The sequence below is a fragment of the Rousettus aegyptiacus genome, unplaced genomic scaffold, assembly GCF_014176215.1.
Source record: "Rousettus aegyptiacus isolate mRouAeg1 unplaced genomic scaffold, mRouAeg1.p scaffold_m13_p_13, whole genome shotgun sequence".
Taxonomy (NCBI): Eukaryota; Metazoa; Chordata; class Mammalia; order Chiroptera; family Pteropodidae; genus Rousettus; species Rousettus aegyptiacus.
This window is the reverse complement of record NW_023416288.1, coordinates 18,594,088-18,612,878: the sequence shown is the minus strand read 5'-3', so window position 1 is coordinate 18,612,878 and position 18,791 is coordinate 18,594,088. Positions and strand designations below refer to the sequence as shown.

The 18,791-nt window shown below is 31.2% G+C and overlaps 1 protein-coding gene across 3 annotated transcripts in view; it reads right to left on the bottom strand.

Annotated features, from left to right (window-relative positions):
* Window positions 1-18,791, bottom strand: part of CASD1 (CAS1 domain containing 1) — a 48,332-nt gene that overhangs the window by 14,012 nt on the left and 15,529 nt on the right. The window contains exons 5-13 of one of the 3 annotated variants that reach the window (XM_036230357.1): window positions 17,815-17,877; window positions 13,473-13,517; window positions 12,974-13,097; window positions 11,590-11,804; window positions 9,561-9,983; window positions 8,441-8,530; window positions 3,142-3,207; window positions 1,962-2,118; window positions 493-572 (exon numbers count right to left, since the gene is read on the bottom strand). In XM_036230357.1, coding sequence (XP_036086250.1) covers window positions 493-572; window positions 1,962-2,118; window positions 3,142-3,207; window positions 8,441-8,530; window positions 9,561-9,983; window positions 11,590-11,804; window positions 12,974-13,097; window positions 13,473-13,517; window positions 17,815-17,877 — 1,263 coding nt within the window. Of the gene's footprint in view, window positions 1-492; window positions 573-1,961; window positions 2,119-3,141; window positions 3,262-8,440; window positions 8,531-9,560; window positions 9,984-11,567; window positions 11,805-12,973; window positions 13,098-13,472; window positions 13,518-17,814; window positions 17,878-18,791 lie in introns of those variants that run through there. The other 2 variants (XM_016160863.2, XM_036230358.1) reach the window with 2 other exon arrangements.

The window sequence follows — 18,791 nt, the reverse complement described above, 5'->3', positions numbered from 1 at the left end:
GAAAATGACCAAAATTTTAATTAAATTAAACATACTCCATACATATAAAACCTTTTGCTCCTAAGTTGGTTTTACTAACTGCCAAAATTTACTCCATGCAGTTATGGAAAAATCACATAGTAACACTTGATGCAATGAACAATGCACAAACTCAGATGCAAATTCTGTCAAGAAAATTTTGATCTCTACTTACTTAGCGTAGTGTCTTCTAAGAGGCATTCAATAAATGTTTGATTGATCAGATTCAAGTAAAATGGATTTTGAACAATTGCCAGAGGAAGAGCTTTAAATTGCTCTTTCAACAAAAACAGTGGTAACAAAAGTAGATAGGTCTCAAAAGAACTACACTGAGTAGTCAACTACAAAGTGACACTTTTATTACAGCCATTAAAAAATGAAGCTATAAAAAAATGCTGAGTCCTCACATACTTTAATAGACTTGAACCTTAAAATAAAATAGAACAAAATATTAACTAAAAAGACTATACAAACCTGAGAATATGCCAAAAAACATATACATAATAGCAAGAAGGCTAGTTTCAGCAGTAAGCCAAAATGCCAGAAGCAATTTCCTATGAGAGAAAATATTTAATTTACTAAATATAAATTTATATAAGAAAACACATTATTCTCTACTTAACATAATAATGTCTCACATAATTCCTAAAATAATTTATGGCTGCTTATAGGATACATGAAATATATCTAAGTAGTATAAATTATAAGTAGGAGAAAAAGGAAAAAAAGGTGGAGGGTACTTGCTAGGAATGAGGCTTTAACATATACCTGATACTTTATATACCTGCTGCTCATCCACTATAAATATATTTGAAACTACCTCCTGGATTCGATTATACCTATTCATTAGTGAAAGTTACAAAAACATTTGGAACAATATATTCAATGCAATTCTAACAAACACTCATGTTGAATATAACTTTGGTAAACAGCTTAAACATTAAAGAGACAGCTTAAGAACTCCCTAATGGACTAGGATTTAATTAGGATTTAAAAATGAGATCTATTTTAACATATGCATATTTTAGGTTATGTGTTCAGTTTATATATGTTGATTATTCATTTGATTAATATGCTGGGTTTGTGTCAAGGAATTAAACTACAGAGGCTATCCAAAGACACTAATGGACTTTATTAAATAAAGGCCGGAAACTCAACCCTTTGCTGAAAAATTATTTGAGATTATAATGGAAATCAACAGAAAATATTTTTGACATACAATATTTGTTTGAGTTAATTATTAAAAATATTTTTTTTCCAGAAAGGAGAAGCTTTCATTTCAATGATATGCTCTTGAGGGGGGAGCATTAAGATGAATGACTGTGGTCTCACTTTGAACATTATCATATCAGTAACTGTCTATGTAAAATTTGAAGATGACAATCTTTTGGACAGTTAGGTTTCCTTACAGGTAAAACAGGTTGATAATAACTGCTTAAAGGATTATCTAGAAGATAAATTATATTAGTACTTTTTAAACTTGTTTGACATAAAAAGCCTTTCTACAAATGAATGTTTATTCAATATATATAAAGATTAATATAAGTAAAGATCAAATAAAGCAGAGTTGTAAGGGTTGAAGCAGGATGGAGGGGACCATTTGGCTTTCCCTTCTCTCTTCTAGCTCTCTCCAGCTGGTTATGGACAAGGCAGTTTGAAAACTGTTGCATTAACAGGTAAAATGGCTTTGAAAAATTTAAATTAAAAAAAGAGAAAACACACAATATAGATACAAACTATTATTCTGCACTGTTATGTTACTTGAACTACTTAGCTGTAAAATTTTAGAAACAGTTTAAGAATAAACTTTTAAAATATCAATACTGCACATAAATTTAAACTGTCTATATGTCTCAATAAAAATAATAGCCTTTAGGAACTAAAAAGAAATTTAGAACATTGAAAGAATATATTTATTAACATTAGTAAGAGAGTATATTTACCGTTTGCTTTTTTTTGGATTATTTGAGGCCACAGTGCTAAAGTAACATATATGACCATGAACCATACAGTGACCAAGGGGACAAAGTAATAGAATTGATAAGGCCGATCCATCACTATACATAACACCACTACCAGGAAATTGAGACGAAATAAGACCTATTCAAAAGAAGAAAATGGATTTCATTCCAGATAAGCATGAAGAGCAAAGACAGATTCTTTCTGACAGAGTGTTTATTTAAGACTAAAATAATAATTGTACCAGTATCTTTAACTAATTCCTAAAATTATATTTGTTTTACAGTCATTGTAAAGAGTTTGAATATAAAATATTTAAGCATCATTATGTTAACTAAATCCCAGCAAAGCACCAGCCTGTGCTGTCTTCTGGCTAAAACTGCCATCTTGTTAAATGTAGGAAAAGAAACATCCACCTCCTTCGTAGGCCTACAGTTTATAAGCAGAGATTAGATTATCTCAAGAAAAGGTGTCCATTTCATTTCTATTTGATGTTGATTCACCCCATTTGGGATTAAACTGAGAGTTATCATAGATACAAAATGATATTACTCAAATTAAAAGTATAGTTAGGACTTTTCTAACAGTCACTTCAGACAGTGTAGTGCATTCAAAGAACAAAGAATTTGAGTAGACTGATATTAGAGTTGCACCACTTACTGTGTGACCATAGACAAATTATTTAATCTCTCTGAGCCTCAGTGTCGTTGTCTGTACACATAAAGGCCACAAATCAGAGGTGTAATGAGGGGTAAATAAAATAATGTTCAGAAATTGCCTAGCATAAGGTAGAAACTTAATAAATATTAATTCTCTTCTTAGAGAAAACACAGCATGTTATAAAATCCCATTAACTGTACATTTCTATAAAACTAAAGTGAATCAGCAATGTTATCCCTTGAGTACCAGTGCTTTTATTATATATTCATCTAAATTATATCTTCCATTCCCTCAGTAGTAAATTATTTATCTCGAATTATTAACCATAGAACACAGAAATAACTCAACTTTAAAATGCTATTTTGTAAATTCGAATTATTCATGGCCTTAAAATGACTATATATATATATATATATATATATATATATATTTTTTCCCCCCTTAACAATTAGGCACAAAAGCATGTTGAAATGAGAAAAAGATAATAACTGAATACATTCCTACCTGACATACTCTGTGGATTCCAAAGTCTCCTTTGATCCAAAAGTATGAGAAATGCCCATACCCTGTCTGAAAGAGATACGCAGCAACCAGAACCCGAATGTGCATGTACACAGGCAAAAACTGTTGACAAAAATAGGTAGAATATGTGTTGGCACTAACTATACCTTGAATTATTATAACCAGTACATTTAACCAAGATAATGGATCACGTTACTATTTGACATTAGCTCAATGAAAAGATTTATTCTTAAAAGTTAGATATCATAGCAGGGGTTAAAAAAATGTGGACTTTGAAATCAGATAGGCCTAGATTCAAATTCTGTTTCTGTCACTTAGTAGCTATGTGATTTTGAGTTTTCTAAACTGAGAAATGAGGCTATTCCTCTTAGAGTTCTTATGAGAAATGCATGAGTCAGTAAATAGAAAGTACTTTGTACATTTTGTCCAGTTAGGATTAAATATGATATCTATAATAATTAATCACCATATGTGCTGAATATGAGTTCACTCTGGATTTCACATTTTCCCAATGAGAATCAAAAACAAAACAAAAATCCTAAATTTTTGGCCCTTATAAGTAGACTTTAGACTTGTAAATAAAATTGTTACATGACCACTTACAATACTGAATAGCTTAGCAAAAAATATGTATTTAAAAAGCTTATGCAAACATAATTTAGAAATATTATTTCCCTCTTATTTTATAAAACAATTTTATTTTACATTACTACATAAATGTTTCATTATGACCAAGACCCTGAGAATCGCTTACCATGGTTTTTCAGAGCATCATGTATTCACTTCTAAGTTGAATGAAATATAATATTTCCTATCTGTATTTTTGGGGGAATCACTGGAAATATTATCTCATTTATAAGTCTTATTTCTCAAGTCCTTAGAACAATGCCATTTCACTTGCCCACCAACCAATTGTCCTTTAGGTATACATTCATGATCTCCACAACATAATGAGTGCACTGTTTTTAAAAATGATCTTTAAAAGGCTTGTTCAGGCCATTCTTTTAAGGATAATTACTAAGTCAATGTAAAGCTTTTTTTTTTGGGGGGGGGGCTTCTATTTTATAGACTTATCTGATCATCTTTGTAATTATCCAGCATTAACAGTGTTTATAGCCACTCTGGTTAATGTGTCTTCCCCAAGTGAGGCCTTGTAGGATAAAATAAAATTAAGCAGACAACCTAAATAGACTTTATAAGGCCTTGAATGTATACACCTTTTGTATATATCCTTGAACGTATCCTTGAACACGTTTTTCTTTTCTTAGAGATAATATTTTTTTTCTGGAAGGAAAAAACTCTGAATTTATAATAGTTCATAAATTCTTTAACATAGCCTGCACTCTAGCCAAACAGTTTGATTCTGGTTCTCTTGTGCTTCTCCTGCCCCTTTTCCCTTGTTCGCCTATATATTCTACCCTGGAATGTTCTCCTGACCACAGTTTGCTTATTCAAATCATATTCTTTTTTAGAAATCTGTTCAAAATTTCCAATCTTTACTCTCAGATGAGAGTCATTTCTCCTTCCTCTGAGTTAGTACAGTACTAATAATCTCTATATTAAAGAGTTTTTATTGTTCTTCATCATTAGTTTTTAAGTGTCATCTCATCATTAGACAGAAATTTTCAATGAAGGTGTAACATATTAGAATGTGATGAAGGTGAGAAATGTAGTAATGAAATAATCTCAGGATTTACCTAATCTAAATCTGTACCCTTACTTCATTCTTGAATGTATTCTAAAATATTCCCTTAAAGTATTTATTTGAGCACTAATAGTATCAGAAAACATACCAATTCCCAAGGCAATTCATTCAATTTTCAGATGCCCATTAACTGCTGTACAGCTACTTTTCATGAGAAGTTGAAATCTAACTCAATGTCAAACTTCAGCCTTCTAGGTTAGGGCTATGCAATAGAAATAAAATTTGAGCCAGCCACATAGTAAATTTTTAATGTGACTACCAGAACATTTAAAAAGTTAAAAGAAATAAATGAAACTAACTTTAATAAATATATTTTATTTAACTCAACATATCTAAAATATTAACATTCCAATATGTAATGAGGTATTTTATATTATTTTCTTAACACTGTTTTTGAATTTAGTATGCATTTATCATAATCATTCTTAATCTGGTTTGTACTTCACTTTATGTAGTACAGCACATTTCAGTTCCGACTAGCTACATTTGAAGTGCTCAATAACCACCTGCAGTTAGTAGCTACCATAATGGAGCGTCTAGCTTAATCACTTTTACATCTAACAGTTCTGCAAGTATTTAAAAACAGATGTCAAACCTAGGCAAACCATTCCCAATTACTTTAACCACTATCCTTAAAACATGCTTTCAAGTCCCTTCAAAACTGAGGCTGGGCCTACAAAATTGAAGTTTGGTTATTATATTTAAACAGTAAATACAACTTATTTAAGTTAAATTAAATACTATCACAATGATTTGCCAGATTCCTGCCAATGTTGGATTATTACAAATTTCAAGTAATAATTCTAACTTTTTATTTTAAGATATTTTAAACCAACAGAAAAGTTGCAAGATAGTACAATGGACATCTATCTATATAATTAGGTTGAACCATTTAAAAGTATGTTGCATACCACATGATATCACTCCTAAATATTTTAGCGAGTATCTCCTAAGAAGAAAAAATAGTTTTGTATCTAACTATATTATCACTCTCATACTCAAGAAATTAAAAATGAATGTAATAGTATTTACTGTACAATCCATATTCAAAATTTCCAGATTGTTCCAATAATATCCTTTATGGTTAAATTTTTTTTTTCTTAATTTAGGAAATTGAATCAATGATCATGCATTTAGTTGTCATTTCTCTTTAAACTATTTTTCTTTTTGTCATTCATGAGTCAAGTATTGCAACAAAATTTTAGTATTAAAAGTATATTTGAAATTCTAACTTCACTTGAATTAATAGCTAGGCTGACTTCTGGTTCTGTTCTTTTACTAGTCTCACAAATTTTCCCTCAAAAACTTTCATTCAAGTCCCTTCATAAAAGTCATTTACAAACCCTCGCAGGAAAAAAAAACCCACAATGGAACACAAAATCATCTACTATATATAACTACCTTGCTGTACTCTCCATATTAAATTCATAGTATTTTAGCCATATTTGATATAACTTATGTTTTAAAAGAATGTTTATACCAACAGTTGCAATCTGCTAGACCATCTGTATTTTAATAATTCTCTGTAATTTTTGATATAGTTTCCGTTTTAGCATAAAAACATGGCACAAGTAAAGTTTGACATATTTTACTCAAAATAAAAAAACATTAAAATTAGGTAATTAAAATAATTGTAACAGTTAAAAAGTTTTTTAAAAAGCTATTCCCTCAAATATCTAAGAATCAAGTCCCAAAATATGTTATAATCCATGCGAATAATGCTTTGCTGATGTAAATACAGGTAATTTTTAATCACAAAATCCAATAGTATAAAAGAAGAGGGATATGTTAATTAATCATAACAAATGATCTGTTAATGAAAAGTATGTCCTTCCAGAACAGGGATTTTTTAAATCTGTAATTTAGGATGTATCGGGATGTAGTCTAAGATGTATTAGAATGCTAGCTTGGCAAATGATTATAATAGAATGCCAAATGGCCTGCATCCTTTTATGATCCAAATCCTTTCTGGAATCACTGAATTGAGAAACTTAATCTGCCATTAATTCTTTCAACTTGATTTTTTTAAACAGTAGTATCACATTTTAATATGTCAGTAATTAATTATGTCTCTAAGTGGCATTTTCTTAAAACAAAATGCTTCCTCCTCCAAAATTAATTTAATATTTATTCACAAGTCAGAGATATTTCTAGGATTCAATATGCATCTCTACTTACTCTTTAGAGAATTTACCAAATTTATTTTATAAATTCCAAACCAGGTTTATAAACTAAGCCTTACTATCTTCATCTCTCCTTGACTTAGATCTCTTTTGCTACCTTGGCTCTTCCGTAGCTACCTGAATTCACTAGGTCCCTTCAGCTGCAATGTCACAGAAATTTCACTGTTCCCCCAAATATATATATATATATATATATATATATATATATATATATATATATATATCAGTCACATAATTTCAGTATAATTATACTTCACTCCTCTGCCTTTTGTACTTTCAAACAAACCATATATAAAGTCACCAACAAGTCTTGAAAAGAATCGAGACTCAATGAAAAATAACATTTTTAAATTGTTAGAGACATATGAACAACCTCAATATTATTTACCTTCTTAACAGCTGCTATGAAAATTTCAAAATACTCTTTTCTGAGGAACACTCCTCTGTGATCTCAACTTATCACTAATTCAAATACTGTTTAAAGTCATGTGCTTTTTATAAGCAAATAAAACAGTTCAGTAGCTCCCAAATTATAAATGAGTTGCTTAAATTTTTAAAACATATTTTATAGAAATCAGTTGGTATCTTCACTATAAAAACTTGTGTGAAGAGTGGTTATTAGATAGCTAGGTTCACCCTCAAAAGCTGTTTTAATTGACAAGTAACTGAAATGCTACAACTCTGAATACATTTTTTCTACTCTTGCTAAATCCAAGGTGTTCCCTGACCATGAGACTCCTGTCTTTTAAGATAAGTAAGGAGAAGGAAAAAATGATTTTGTGCAGGTACAGAAGGCACTGGGAGAGCAACGAGAGGGTCCTCCATCTCATGGAGAAGGTGAAACTTGGAAAGTATGGTGCACGCTTCCTGGTCTATGAGTAGTAGTCCATGAGTTTCTGAGTTCTCTGAACACTGGGGCAAGAAAGTTCTAAATTTTTTAACTTTTATAAGTGTAAAAACAGTTGGTTAAACTTCCTAAAATATGGTGAAGGGGGAGAATATAATCATAATTTGATTTCTTTTGATAGTGACTTGCCTATTCTAAATCCTTTGCAATTATGTCATCTATAAAGATTCTTGATAACTTTAAATTAGTTGTTCAACAGGATTACATGAAATAATACCCTTAGATTATCAGCTGTTTCTATGACATTAAAATTAAAGACAAGTAAATACAAATAAATTATTGCCTTATTATTTTTTTAAAGTTTATTTTGCTTTTAAAACTATACATTTTCAAAGAGTCAAGTGGTAGGAGAACAGGAAGACAGAAAGATTGGGTTGGAAATAAGGGTTTCTTATATGGTAGAGAACATAAAACACAAAAGAGTTGGTGCCTTTAAAAAATAAAGTGACATTAATTCCTGTATGTTCTGAACTTCAAAATACTTACTGTACTTGCTCCAGAGATGTGATAAATCAAAATCACAAGCTGCATCCAGCCTTTCCATTCATCTGTTTGTTCTCTATTTAATACTTTAGTCTGTGCAAAAGAACCAAGACCTATTTTGAAATTCACCGTGAAGCTATTATTTAGATAGTTTATATTAAGTATGTTAAAATTGTTCTTATAGGATGTCAAGCTAATGCTTTTGTGAAAAGAACCTTGGGGGAAAAAACAATTAAAGACTGTCATTTTATTTCTTGATAAAAGATAATAACTATTTAAATTAATACAAATTTGAAAATTAACATACTAAAAATTTTACATAGTATTTAAGTTGATACTTATGTTTTTATACTAAGATTACATTTAAACTATGACATGTTTTTATAAATCTAAAAAATGGCATTTTATATGTTTCTTTAAGAAAAATCTTAGGATTTCAGTTAGACAAGCTCTTATAGTTCTCGTACTTCACTGTGGGAAAAAAGCTCTACTATTACGGTTTATTTTCCCTACATTAGTCTCATTGGAGATGAAGAACTGATTAATCATCTTCATATGGTTATTTCTTACAACAGAATTTATTAATTCAAATAAATCATGCCTTAAAAAGGAGTTACACTAATATTGAGCAAATACAGCAATGCTAAAATAGTAAATTCAAAATATTGTGAATAGTGCCCACATTATTATGTAAGTTCTCATTTGTATGTATATATGGCTGTTTAATATAAATATAAAATATTTTTGTACATATAGGCATTTAGTAATATAATTATACATTTTTTATTTTATAAAAGATAATAGCATCTCATGTTTGAAGGCCATTATAAAATTGGAAGCCCCTCGATTTTCTCTATCCCCATGCAGACAAAATAACATTAAGTCATGACATCTTTTTCACAGATCATTATTTTCCAACTTTTCAACAATCTTCATGAGACCCTTCCCCAAAACTGTTTCAAAAAAAACAACAGAGTCCACTTAGTGAAGTACAATCACAATATTCCCCATTTCTCTTCTATATCCATACTTCCATATCCTGGCATGATAAATATTGGTTTTTAAAATCTAGAGTTCATAATGAGATAAGGATAACATGAGCGAAAAAGAAAATGACTCTTACCTCTTTAGTATTTTCATTGTAAAATACTCCCAAAACCAAGATGTAGATAATTGGAATAAAGAAAGTTGAATGTGTATAAAATTTATTTTCCTTCATGAATAGATTCGCACGGTCACACATATAGAAATAAGCCATAATCAGGCCAAGTTTGCAGAAAGACTGTAAAAGTATTTCTAATGAAGACACAGGGGTATTGATAATATTTTTCTTTTCCTCTCCACTTTCCAAATCAGTACATGGCTTATTCTTCCGATGAACATTGCGATGAATTATATAAAAAATTAAATATCCGATAATAGATAAAGTAAAAAAACAAGCAGCTAGCTTCTGTATGAGAGTAAGAGGAGGCTGAGGTTGACAACAGGAACCATCCACAGGCTTCAAAACCTTATTGCAACACACGTTCATAAGAATCATGGCACTCTGTGAACAAATCAAGTTATTTGGTTATTACCTTGTCAGTAATTTATCTCACATTAGATTTTCTCCTGTGAATACTAAGGACTGACACCAAAATGCTTTTGTACTTCTTGCTACCATTTCCCAAACACTCATGCAAATAATTGTATTCCTTCAATCTGTAACAGCTACTTTGAAGCTTTCAAACTTTTTGGACTAGACTCTATAATGAAAAGCTCATTTTATAATGTGACCCAGATGCACACATGGGAAATAATACCTATCCCTACTACCTGGAATGCACACTGACATTTTTCTACTCCATCCTTTTTTTTTTTAATACTGATTTTAAGGCTTCTAATAGGATGTGGACTTCAACTGAAAAATACTGACAGATGTCAAAGACCATGGATTTTAATTAGCAGATGTTCAATACAGAAATAGGATATTTAAGATAGCATCTTAGTCTTAGATGTGAAAAAAAAAAAACGTAAAATAATTTCCACAAATTATAATTAATTTTTAGCTAACAATACTTGTAAATATGTCTTTCATTTGGTTTTCAGTTTATGGACCATTTAGGAATTTACAGTTTTAAGATTCCTAATGTTGAATAAAATGTAGGATCTTCAACATGGTTTCATTATAATAAAAATTTTCTAGGCAAGCTGTCAAGATTCTGCCTAGTTGAAGGTTAAGTCGAATCTAGTTTTATAGAAACTTTATAGCCTAGGTATCTTTGGAACTCTAAGATGATTATATCATTTAAGCCTAAGCATTCAAAGTACTCTATTATTTAGGAAATCTCATCTTTTCAGCCCTGAGACTGGCACTCTTGTAGATGCCAGCCTATAAACTCCATCCCAAGGTTAACCAGTTCCAGGGGGGTCCAAAATACCCCTTAAAGTATATCGAGAACCATATCTGTGCATATATAAACATATTTTTCTGTAGGGTAAGAGCAGAACCACCGCTTTTTATCTGACACTCAGAGGGGTTATGTGATCCTCAAAAAAGGGTAAGAATCACTACTGTATAAGAAAACGGTTAACTCCAAATAATATCTGCTATGTGTGAAAATTACAATCATGCAGTTCTCTTTCATACTTAACGTAACATCCCTTTCCATCTGACAATCTGGATTTTTTTTAGTATCTACTATGTACTTTGAATAATGTTTAGAGTATAAGAACTATAAGGAAATAATCAAAATTATCCTACATATAAAAAATGTGCTCTTTACAGAAGTTTAATCTTGCAAGTTTAAGGTTTAAGGCAAGAACATAAAGCAGCAGTGTGTTATTTTATTTATTTCAAACATGAGTGCTGAGAACTTGTAAGCTTCTTATAAGACAGAGTATATTAAAAGCGACTGGCACTCAATAAATGAAGTTTCATTTCCTCCTTTCATAACTTCTTTCACTTAGAGTATACTACAACTCTTATTTACATATTCAGCTAGGTGACGAAAGCAAAATTATTTCTAGATGTGTTTAGACAGAATTACTGCAATAATTAAGAATAATTTAGAATGCAATAAAATAATTATTTATTACCACTCAAAGAACTTATAGCTATACCCAATTAGATATTATAATTTCTACCTACTGATGGATATAAGAATTCTTACAGTTTCTCTGCTTGTTTCTGGAAGATGTAAGCCATCCAAAGATTCCATGATGGTTTCTTGAGCAATTAATTTGGAAACACTGAACATCTTAACATTTGATTTAGAATTTCTGGTGCTACTATTCAAAATACTGACTGCAGCTTCATTGTAGGCATCTATCTTCTCATTAGTGATCATTTTCCTATTTTCACTTAATAGATCTTCATAAACAGGATCTGCATATGAAATACATTATTAAAAACACAGTAAACAAATCCCTATGGCTAGAAATTGTGATCATGTAATTTAGTTGACTTCATTTTATATTTCATTGTTAAAGTTCAGAGGATTCCATGTACCAAATAATTCATTTTTAAATAATGCTGCCTAAGATTTGCAATAGCGTTCCTATTTTATATTCAATTTTTGAATCAATCAATATCTCCTCCAAATTTAAACAACTTTTAGGCCTCCTCTCGGGTACAAAACTTTCAGGAGACATTTTTATGTTCCAGCATTTATTAAGAGTTTAAAATTTGTGAATGCTGGATTATAATAGGTAATGGGAATTTAAAACTAGATTATAGAAGACTGTCTAATTAAGAATAGTAGCCAATCTTTTCATCTTGCTGTCATTGCTTAATTCTGTAAACTTTGTTCACACAATTAAGAGGTAATATTATTAAGGAACAAGGTGTCTTATCACTTATGATAATTAATTTAGCCTTTTCTCATTTTAGTAAAAGGAAGGTTAACAATGAGTTTATAAATACAGATTATCACCAGCCCTTTTATTTCTCTCAGCTTGATGTTCAACTTGGAAATAATCATGAGTTTCTGAAAAGTTGAATTGCTAAAAAACCCAAAGATCCTCATACTGTGTTAGGCATTAAATAATGGACATTCAGTAAACTTCTGAAATGAGTTGATCTAATGTCAACTTTCTCTTAGAGAATTTCATTATCAAGTATAAGCCAGACAGTATGAATTTAAATATATTCTGTCAATTCCAAAGACTATTTACTTCCGATGAGTCTAATATTAAGAAACAGACTTAATATTTTTTTCCTCTATTTCCCAATCATATTAAGTATACTTTGTAAGAAATAAAAAATTAGTGGTAAGCATCTTATTTGCCTTTAGAATGTATTCTGCCTGTTGAGGCTCCTTGGAGGATATTTTTATTTATTTATTGTTTATTTTTTACTTATATTTATTCGATGTCTGTTCCCTAAGTTCAAAAAAAAAGAAAGAAAATAACTCAAATTTATTCTCATTTTTGCACACCTTATTTCAAAATTTATTCTCATGAAGCAGTAACTTTGCTTCTTGAAACAGAAGATAATAAAAACCCATTCCTCAGAATATATACAAAATGACATTTTTTTCATTACTCATTCCTTACCTTGTAAGACCCAATAAACATCACTAGTCCTTGCCAGTTTTTCTAAAAGTGGTGCTATGGAGGTAATGTTTGTTTTATATTGGGAAAGCGCTTCATTGCTGCCATTATGAATCTTGATCGACCACTAAGAAGAAGTGAAAATTAAATATTAATTCAGTATTTATCACAGAAAAATTTAAGTATATAATTTACTCTACTGTAACAAAGAATATGAAGATAATTCTCATTTTTATTCAATGTTAGAATTATGGTCAAATTATTTCACACAATATATGAAGGCAGTTAGAAAAAGCCAATATAAAATAATGTTGACATTTAACATCAAATTTCCTAAGTTCAGTCAGGTCTTTTATTAAAATTCATCAGTCATTAATTCTAATAGAAAAAACTTAAAATAAAAGTACAATCAAGAATTCCATTTAACAGAAGTTAACTTTTTCTTAGCATGTCCTTAAGTATGAAACAAGAATCATATGCAGCAATACAGATAATAACTTACTGTGGCAGCTCCTGCTACAATCACATGGGGCTTTGCAACAGAATCCTAAAGAAAGGAAAATCTTTGTAATAGTGTTATATACAGTTCACAGAATTAATATAAGTAACATCACTTAATTTTTTCCTTAAATTCAAGTTCTTCCTTCTAACTACATTTTAATTTTCTAGAGTTCCTTAACTGACTATTATAACAAGATGGACAACCAATGTCTAAACAACCTTACCAGGTTATATGGTTATTCAGGATGGCATGAGGTTTGTAGGATTAATTCTTTGGTCTTCTTTACAAAAAAAAACAAAAAATAGAAAATACTACTGAGATCCAATATGGCCTATGTTATTTTGAATTGTGAGTAAATTGCTGAAGACTAAAGCTGTAGTATGTAAACCAATTAAAAAGTATTCATAAAATACATAGTTTATGCATTAAATAAAATATGAGGTCCATGCCCTAAAGAAAAATAATCTTTTGGGAAAGCTAAATCCAATATGTATTTAACAAAATAAACTGAATAGTTATTATAGACCACAATGCAGAAAAAACGAGAATTTGGCAGAAATCCTCATCAAATGCAAATTGTACGCAGACAGGTAGACAGGGTACTGCTAATGCCTGCCTGGAACAAAGCCAGAACGTGTCTTCTGACCTGAGTTCAATACACTTCCCACAGCATAGAAGACCTGGTATTACAGTCATGTGTACAAGGAACAATTAAAAAAAGAAAATTAGAAAAACATCTGACCCATATGTAAAAATAAAATGTTACTCTCTTATTACAAAGGTAATACATACTTTCATAGAAAACTACAAAAGCAGAGAAAAATAACAAAATTAACCTATTTTCTCTCAGAGCTATTCCCCTTTCCAGTCTAGCACCTTTATTCAACCTGAGTCTGCGTCCACATTTTATAAGATATGTAGAATATTTCCCTGCCTATCTCAAGGGTGGCAAGAATCTATATTAAAACAAGCTATATTAAAAGAAAGTACTTAGTGCTTCATTTTACACTGTCATTTCAGTGAAATTTTTTCCTTATTCCTAGATGGCTCCCTTTCTCATTCTTCACAGTGGTTATCCGAAACCTTATTTTCCCTCTTGTCCTCCTCTCACTTTCTGCATATAGTCTCATTCTCAATTTCAAAGAAAATAGAATTCACCTGGCTTGTGTGCTCCTGCCTTCCCTTCCTTCCTCCATTCTTACTTCATCCACATGCTCACTCAGCCTATCTTCTCAGACAAGAGACTAAAGAAAATATGTTCCTATCCTCTTAGTGGCTAACCCTTTACTCTGTCTATATCCCTTCCTTTTTCTTCGGGGGCTATATCCATGCATTATTTCCTTCAACTCTTGTATTATCAATGTTATCCCCTTCCTTCCCTCAGTCTACAAAGTGTTAAATTGTCTTTATTGTCGAAAATACTCCTTCAATCTTGTCTCACTCTCAAATTCTTCTCCTCACATCCTTAACAAAAGATTACTTGGAAGAGCATTCTGCTTTCGCTATGCCAATTTCTTTCTCATTTATGCCTCACTTTGCCACGTTTTGATTTCGGGCTTCACCATTTGGGCTTCATAATTCACCCTTAGAGTCCATTAATAAACCTTGGATTGCCAAGTCCTGTAGCTTCATTCTAGTATCACTACTGACTGCCGACTTTTTAAAACTCTTTCCCTTCTTGTGTGTTACGTGACATTCTTCTCCTGTTTTCCTCTTACCCTTGTTACCATCCCCTCTCATAACTGTTTGGATAGTTCCATTCCTAAAATCTCTTCTTCAATCTCTAAACTCTCTGCCTATTCCATTCAAGTAATTTCAAATATCATCTCACTCCATACCAAGACTCCCCAAGTCCATTGAAGTAACTCATACTTTTTAATGACTACCATTCACCTATAGAATTAAATCTAAATTGCTGGTTTCTTCACAATTTAGCCTAATTTCCTACTACTATATCACCAATTGCATTATTCTTCTGTTTAAAACTTTCAATGGTTCTCCACTGTTTTCAAAATAAATTCAACCCAATATCCTTATTTTTAGAAGATAACACCTTGATGTATTAAGAAGTATTCAAAAAATGGATAAAGTAAATCTGCAAGCCACCAAATATAGCTTAGGATATTATTCACAATCTAGTATCTGCTTACTTCACCTATTATCAACCCTCACAAAATAAAGCACATATTAACAACCAAAGCCAAATATAAATAAAGGAGCATTTTGAATTCCAGCTCTAGTCACATGAAAACTGTTGGCGATTCCCTGAATAGACTATATTCTATCTTGAGCATCTTTGCATGTGTTATTTCTATTGCATTGGATAACCCTTCTTTCTCACTCCAGACCCTCACCTTTAAGATTACTGCATCTGAAAACTAATTTTGAAACTTTTAAAATTACATTTCATGCCTATTCTCTGTAATGATATTATACCCTATAATTCTCTTATTTTGGCACTTGTCACATTGCTTCCTTAATTACCTGTATCTGCTGCTCATCTAGAAGCTCTTTGAGGAACTCTATTTTGTTAACCAGGGTATCAACAGTGTCTAGCCTGGTGTCTAGCTTAGTGCCTGGAACATGACAGGTAATTTATAAATATCTGTTGAATAACAGCAAAGTCATCTAAATTCAACTTTGCTTTTATGCCTATAGATTTATAGAAGGCATATAACTATCTCTTTCCAACCTACGGTTCTTCTGGAAATCTATCTCCTCTGTAAAGCTTCCTTAGATTATCATTTATACTCTAACCAACCTCAATCCTAAGCGCCTTGATCTATGGCGCTTTCATAGTTCTTTGTACTCAATCTGTTGTTACCCTTCATCTTAGCATATCATTATTCATCAGAAAGTCATATCTACTAGATTGCAAATCCTTCAAGGGCTGAGAGTGGGCTAATTTCCAGCCACATTCCTAATACAGAGCACAAAACTAGCAACAGTACATAAATAAAAAAATGGATCTTTGTATTCTCAGGATCTAGCAGCTTACTACGGAAACAGTAAAAAATAAATACATAAATACAGACATACTCTCTGAATAAACGAAACCAATCAATGAATCAATCTTAGTAATTACATGACGACCTACCTAAAGCAGTTGAATCTTTCCATCCAATCATAAGGAATATTATTACAGAATCTCAAGCTCCAAACTCTAGTCTTAGCAAATTATAAAAACTAAAAATCTGGATGTGAAATATATCTCCAGGTTAGTAAAAAACAAAGGTTTTCTATAAACTTGTAGGACCTATAAATTATACTGAACTGAAGCTTGTTTAACTGTGATTTTCTACTACTTTAATGGCTATATCTTCAGGACCAACACAGATATGAAACATGTTAAATCATTTGAAATATACACATAAATTATTCTACACTTCTGGACATTTAAAAACATATCAATAAATACAAAATACAATTATGTGAGACCCCAATTTACCAGAAAGTTGAATTTTAGAAGTTATCTACATGCTTGTTTTCTTTAAAAACTTAAACACATTTTCACACACACACACGCACGCACATAAATAAAGTTAGAAATGTTGACTAGGTTCCCACCAGATCCTAAAAAGCTTATTTGGTGTATGAAGTAGTTACAGTCCTAAACATTTACTGTGAAAAGAAGAAAAGAAAAAAACCACTGTAGTACAAGTAATTAAACAAAATAAGGTCAACAAAACTGCACATTGTTTCATCCATCCCAAATGCAAACCTCTCTTGCAAAGAATACATGTTTAACTAAAGGACTGACAAGGAGCTATCTGGAGACTACCACAGAAATTCTAAAGTGGGCTTGTGGGAACTTAGGGGTTTTCTGATCTTAGTAACATGCTTGCCTTTATATATAATTTATCTCTGAACATTATAAGCCAAAACATTCCAGTCTCAACTTTTATGTCACAAATATAGATAAAAGGGAAGAAAATGTTAAAAAAAAAAAAAAAAAAAAAAAAGTTTCCTAAAGTATCTGAGCATGAGTTTAAGGGACAAAGTGGAAAAATGCTCAAGGGAATGTGTACTGTGCTTGAAAGATTACTTGGGTTTGAATTAACTGAGATACAGCAATAACAGAAAATTTTAAGTCTGGAAAGTGTGGTATAAGCACAATTACCTTAGTGTTAGAATAGTGGTATCAGAGATACCGGATCAAAATACTTTCTCTTCTCAGTAAAGTGATAGAATCAATCTAGCACAGCTTGGTTGCTATCAAGAAGGATGTATAAAGTACAGGAGAGGCGGACAGGTGAGGAAGGGGAGAAAAACAATGGATGCATATGAGCTTTTAAAATTTGGTTTCATAAAACCAGAAAGGCCTACATTTTCAAATACAGACCTCAGTCCACACCTTGATGCACTGTTTCATAGAACCATTAACTTCTGGATGCCACAGAAAATCCTAAGAGACATTAGGAAAAGAAAGAGTCAAAGAAACTGTTATACCCACCATTCAAAATAAATATTAATGTATCTCTTACTGAGCACTTCAAAGACACTACCTTCTTTATGAAATTTTCATTTCTCATCTCAATTTGCAAGAGTTGCACAATAGTTCTTATATCCACTTTTGCTTTCTTCTGAATTACTTTATATATTTTAATCAGAGTAATCTTTTAAAAATCTGAAATGTGATCTTGCCACATTCCTGCTTAAATATTCAAGATATTTCAATTGCTCTCAAAATAAATTCAAGTCCCTAAAATTGCTAAGAAGGTGCAGGATCTGGCTTCTGTGAGGCATTCTGTCTTTTCTCCTGCCACCTTCTTCCTTGCTTTAAGTACCTTTTGGTTCTCCTTCGGCTCCTAAAATGCTTTCTGTGCTCCTTTTTCCAGGAATTTGCACTGTTCCTTCTGTCTAAAATGCTCATAAATTCTTCCACTGAACCTGACTAGCCCCTACTAATCTTTGAGGCCTCAGGTAAGCCATCACTTCCTCAAGGAGGAAAACTACTTTTAATTTCCTGCTATGTACATTCCTAATGCCCCACTTTTTCCTTTTTGCTATTCTTATCCCACATTTATTTGTATGTAGAGAACTATAATGACTTGGAAGTTCCATTTTTGTCTCGATCCTCACTGTATTCTCGGTATCTAAGAGAAGTCACTGTGACTGGGAATTCAGAAAATTCACATATATTCTCTTATGGCCATTAATCCTGAATACATACTGATTTCAAATTTTCTATTTTATTACACAAAAACAGTACATACAAACACTTATTCAATTACTTTACTATTCTAATCTACTCTCAACACACTGAAATATATTTAGTATGTACAAAGCATTAGCTGATCTGCAAATAAATTAACAATG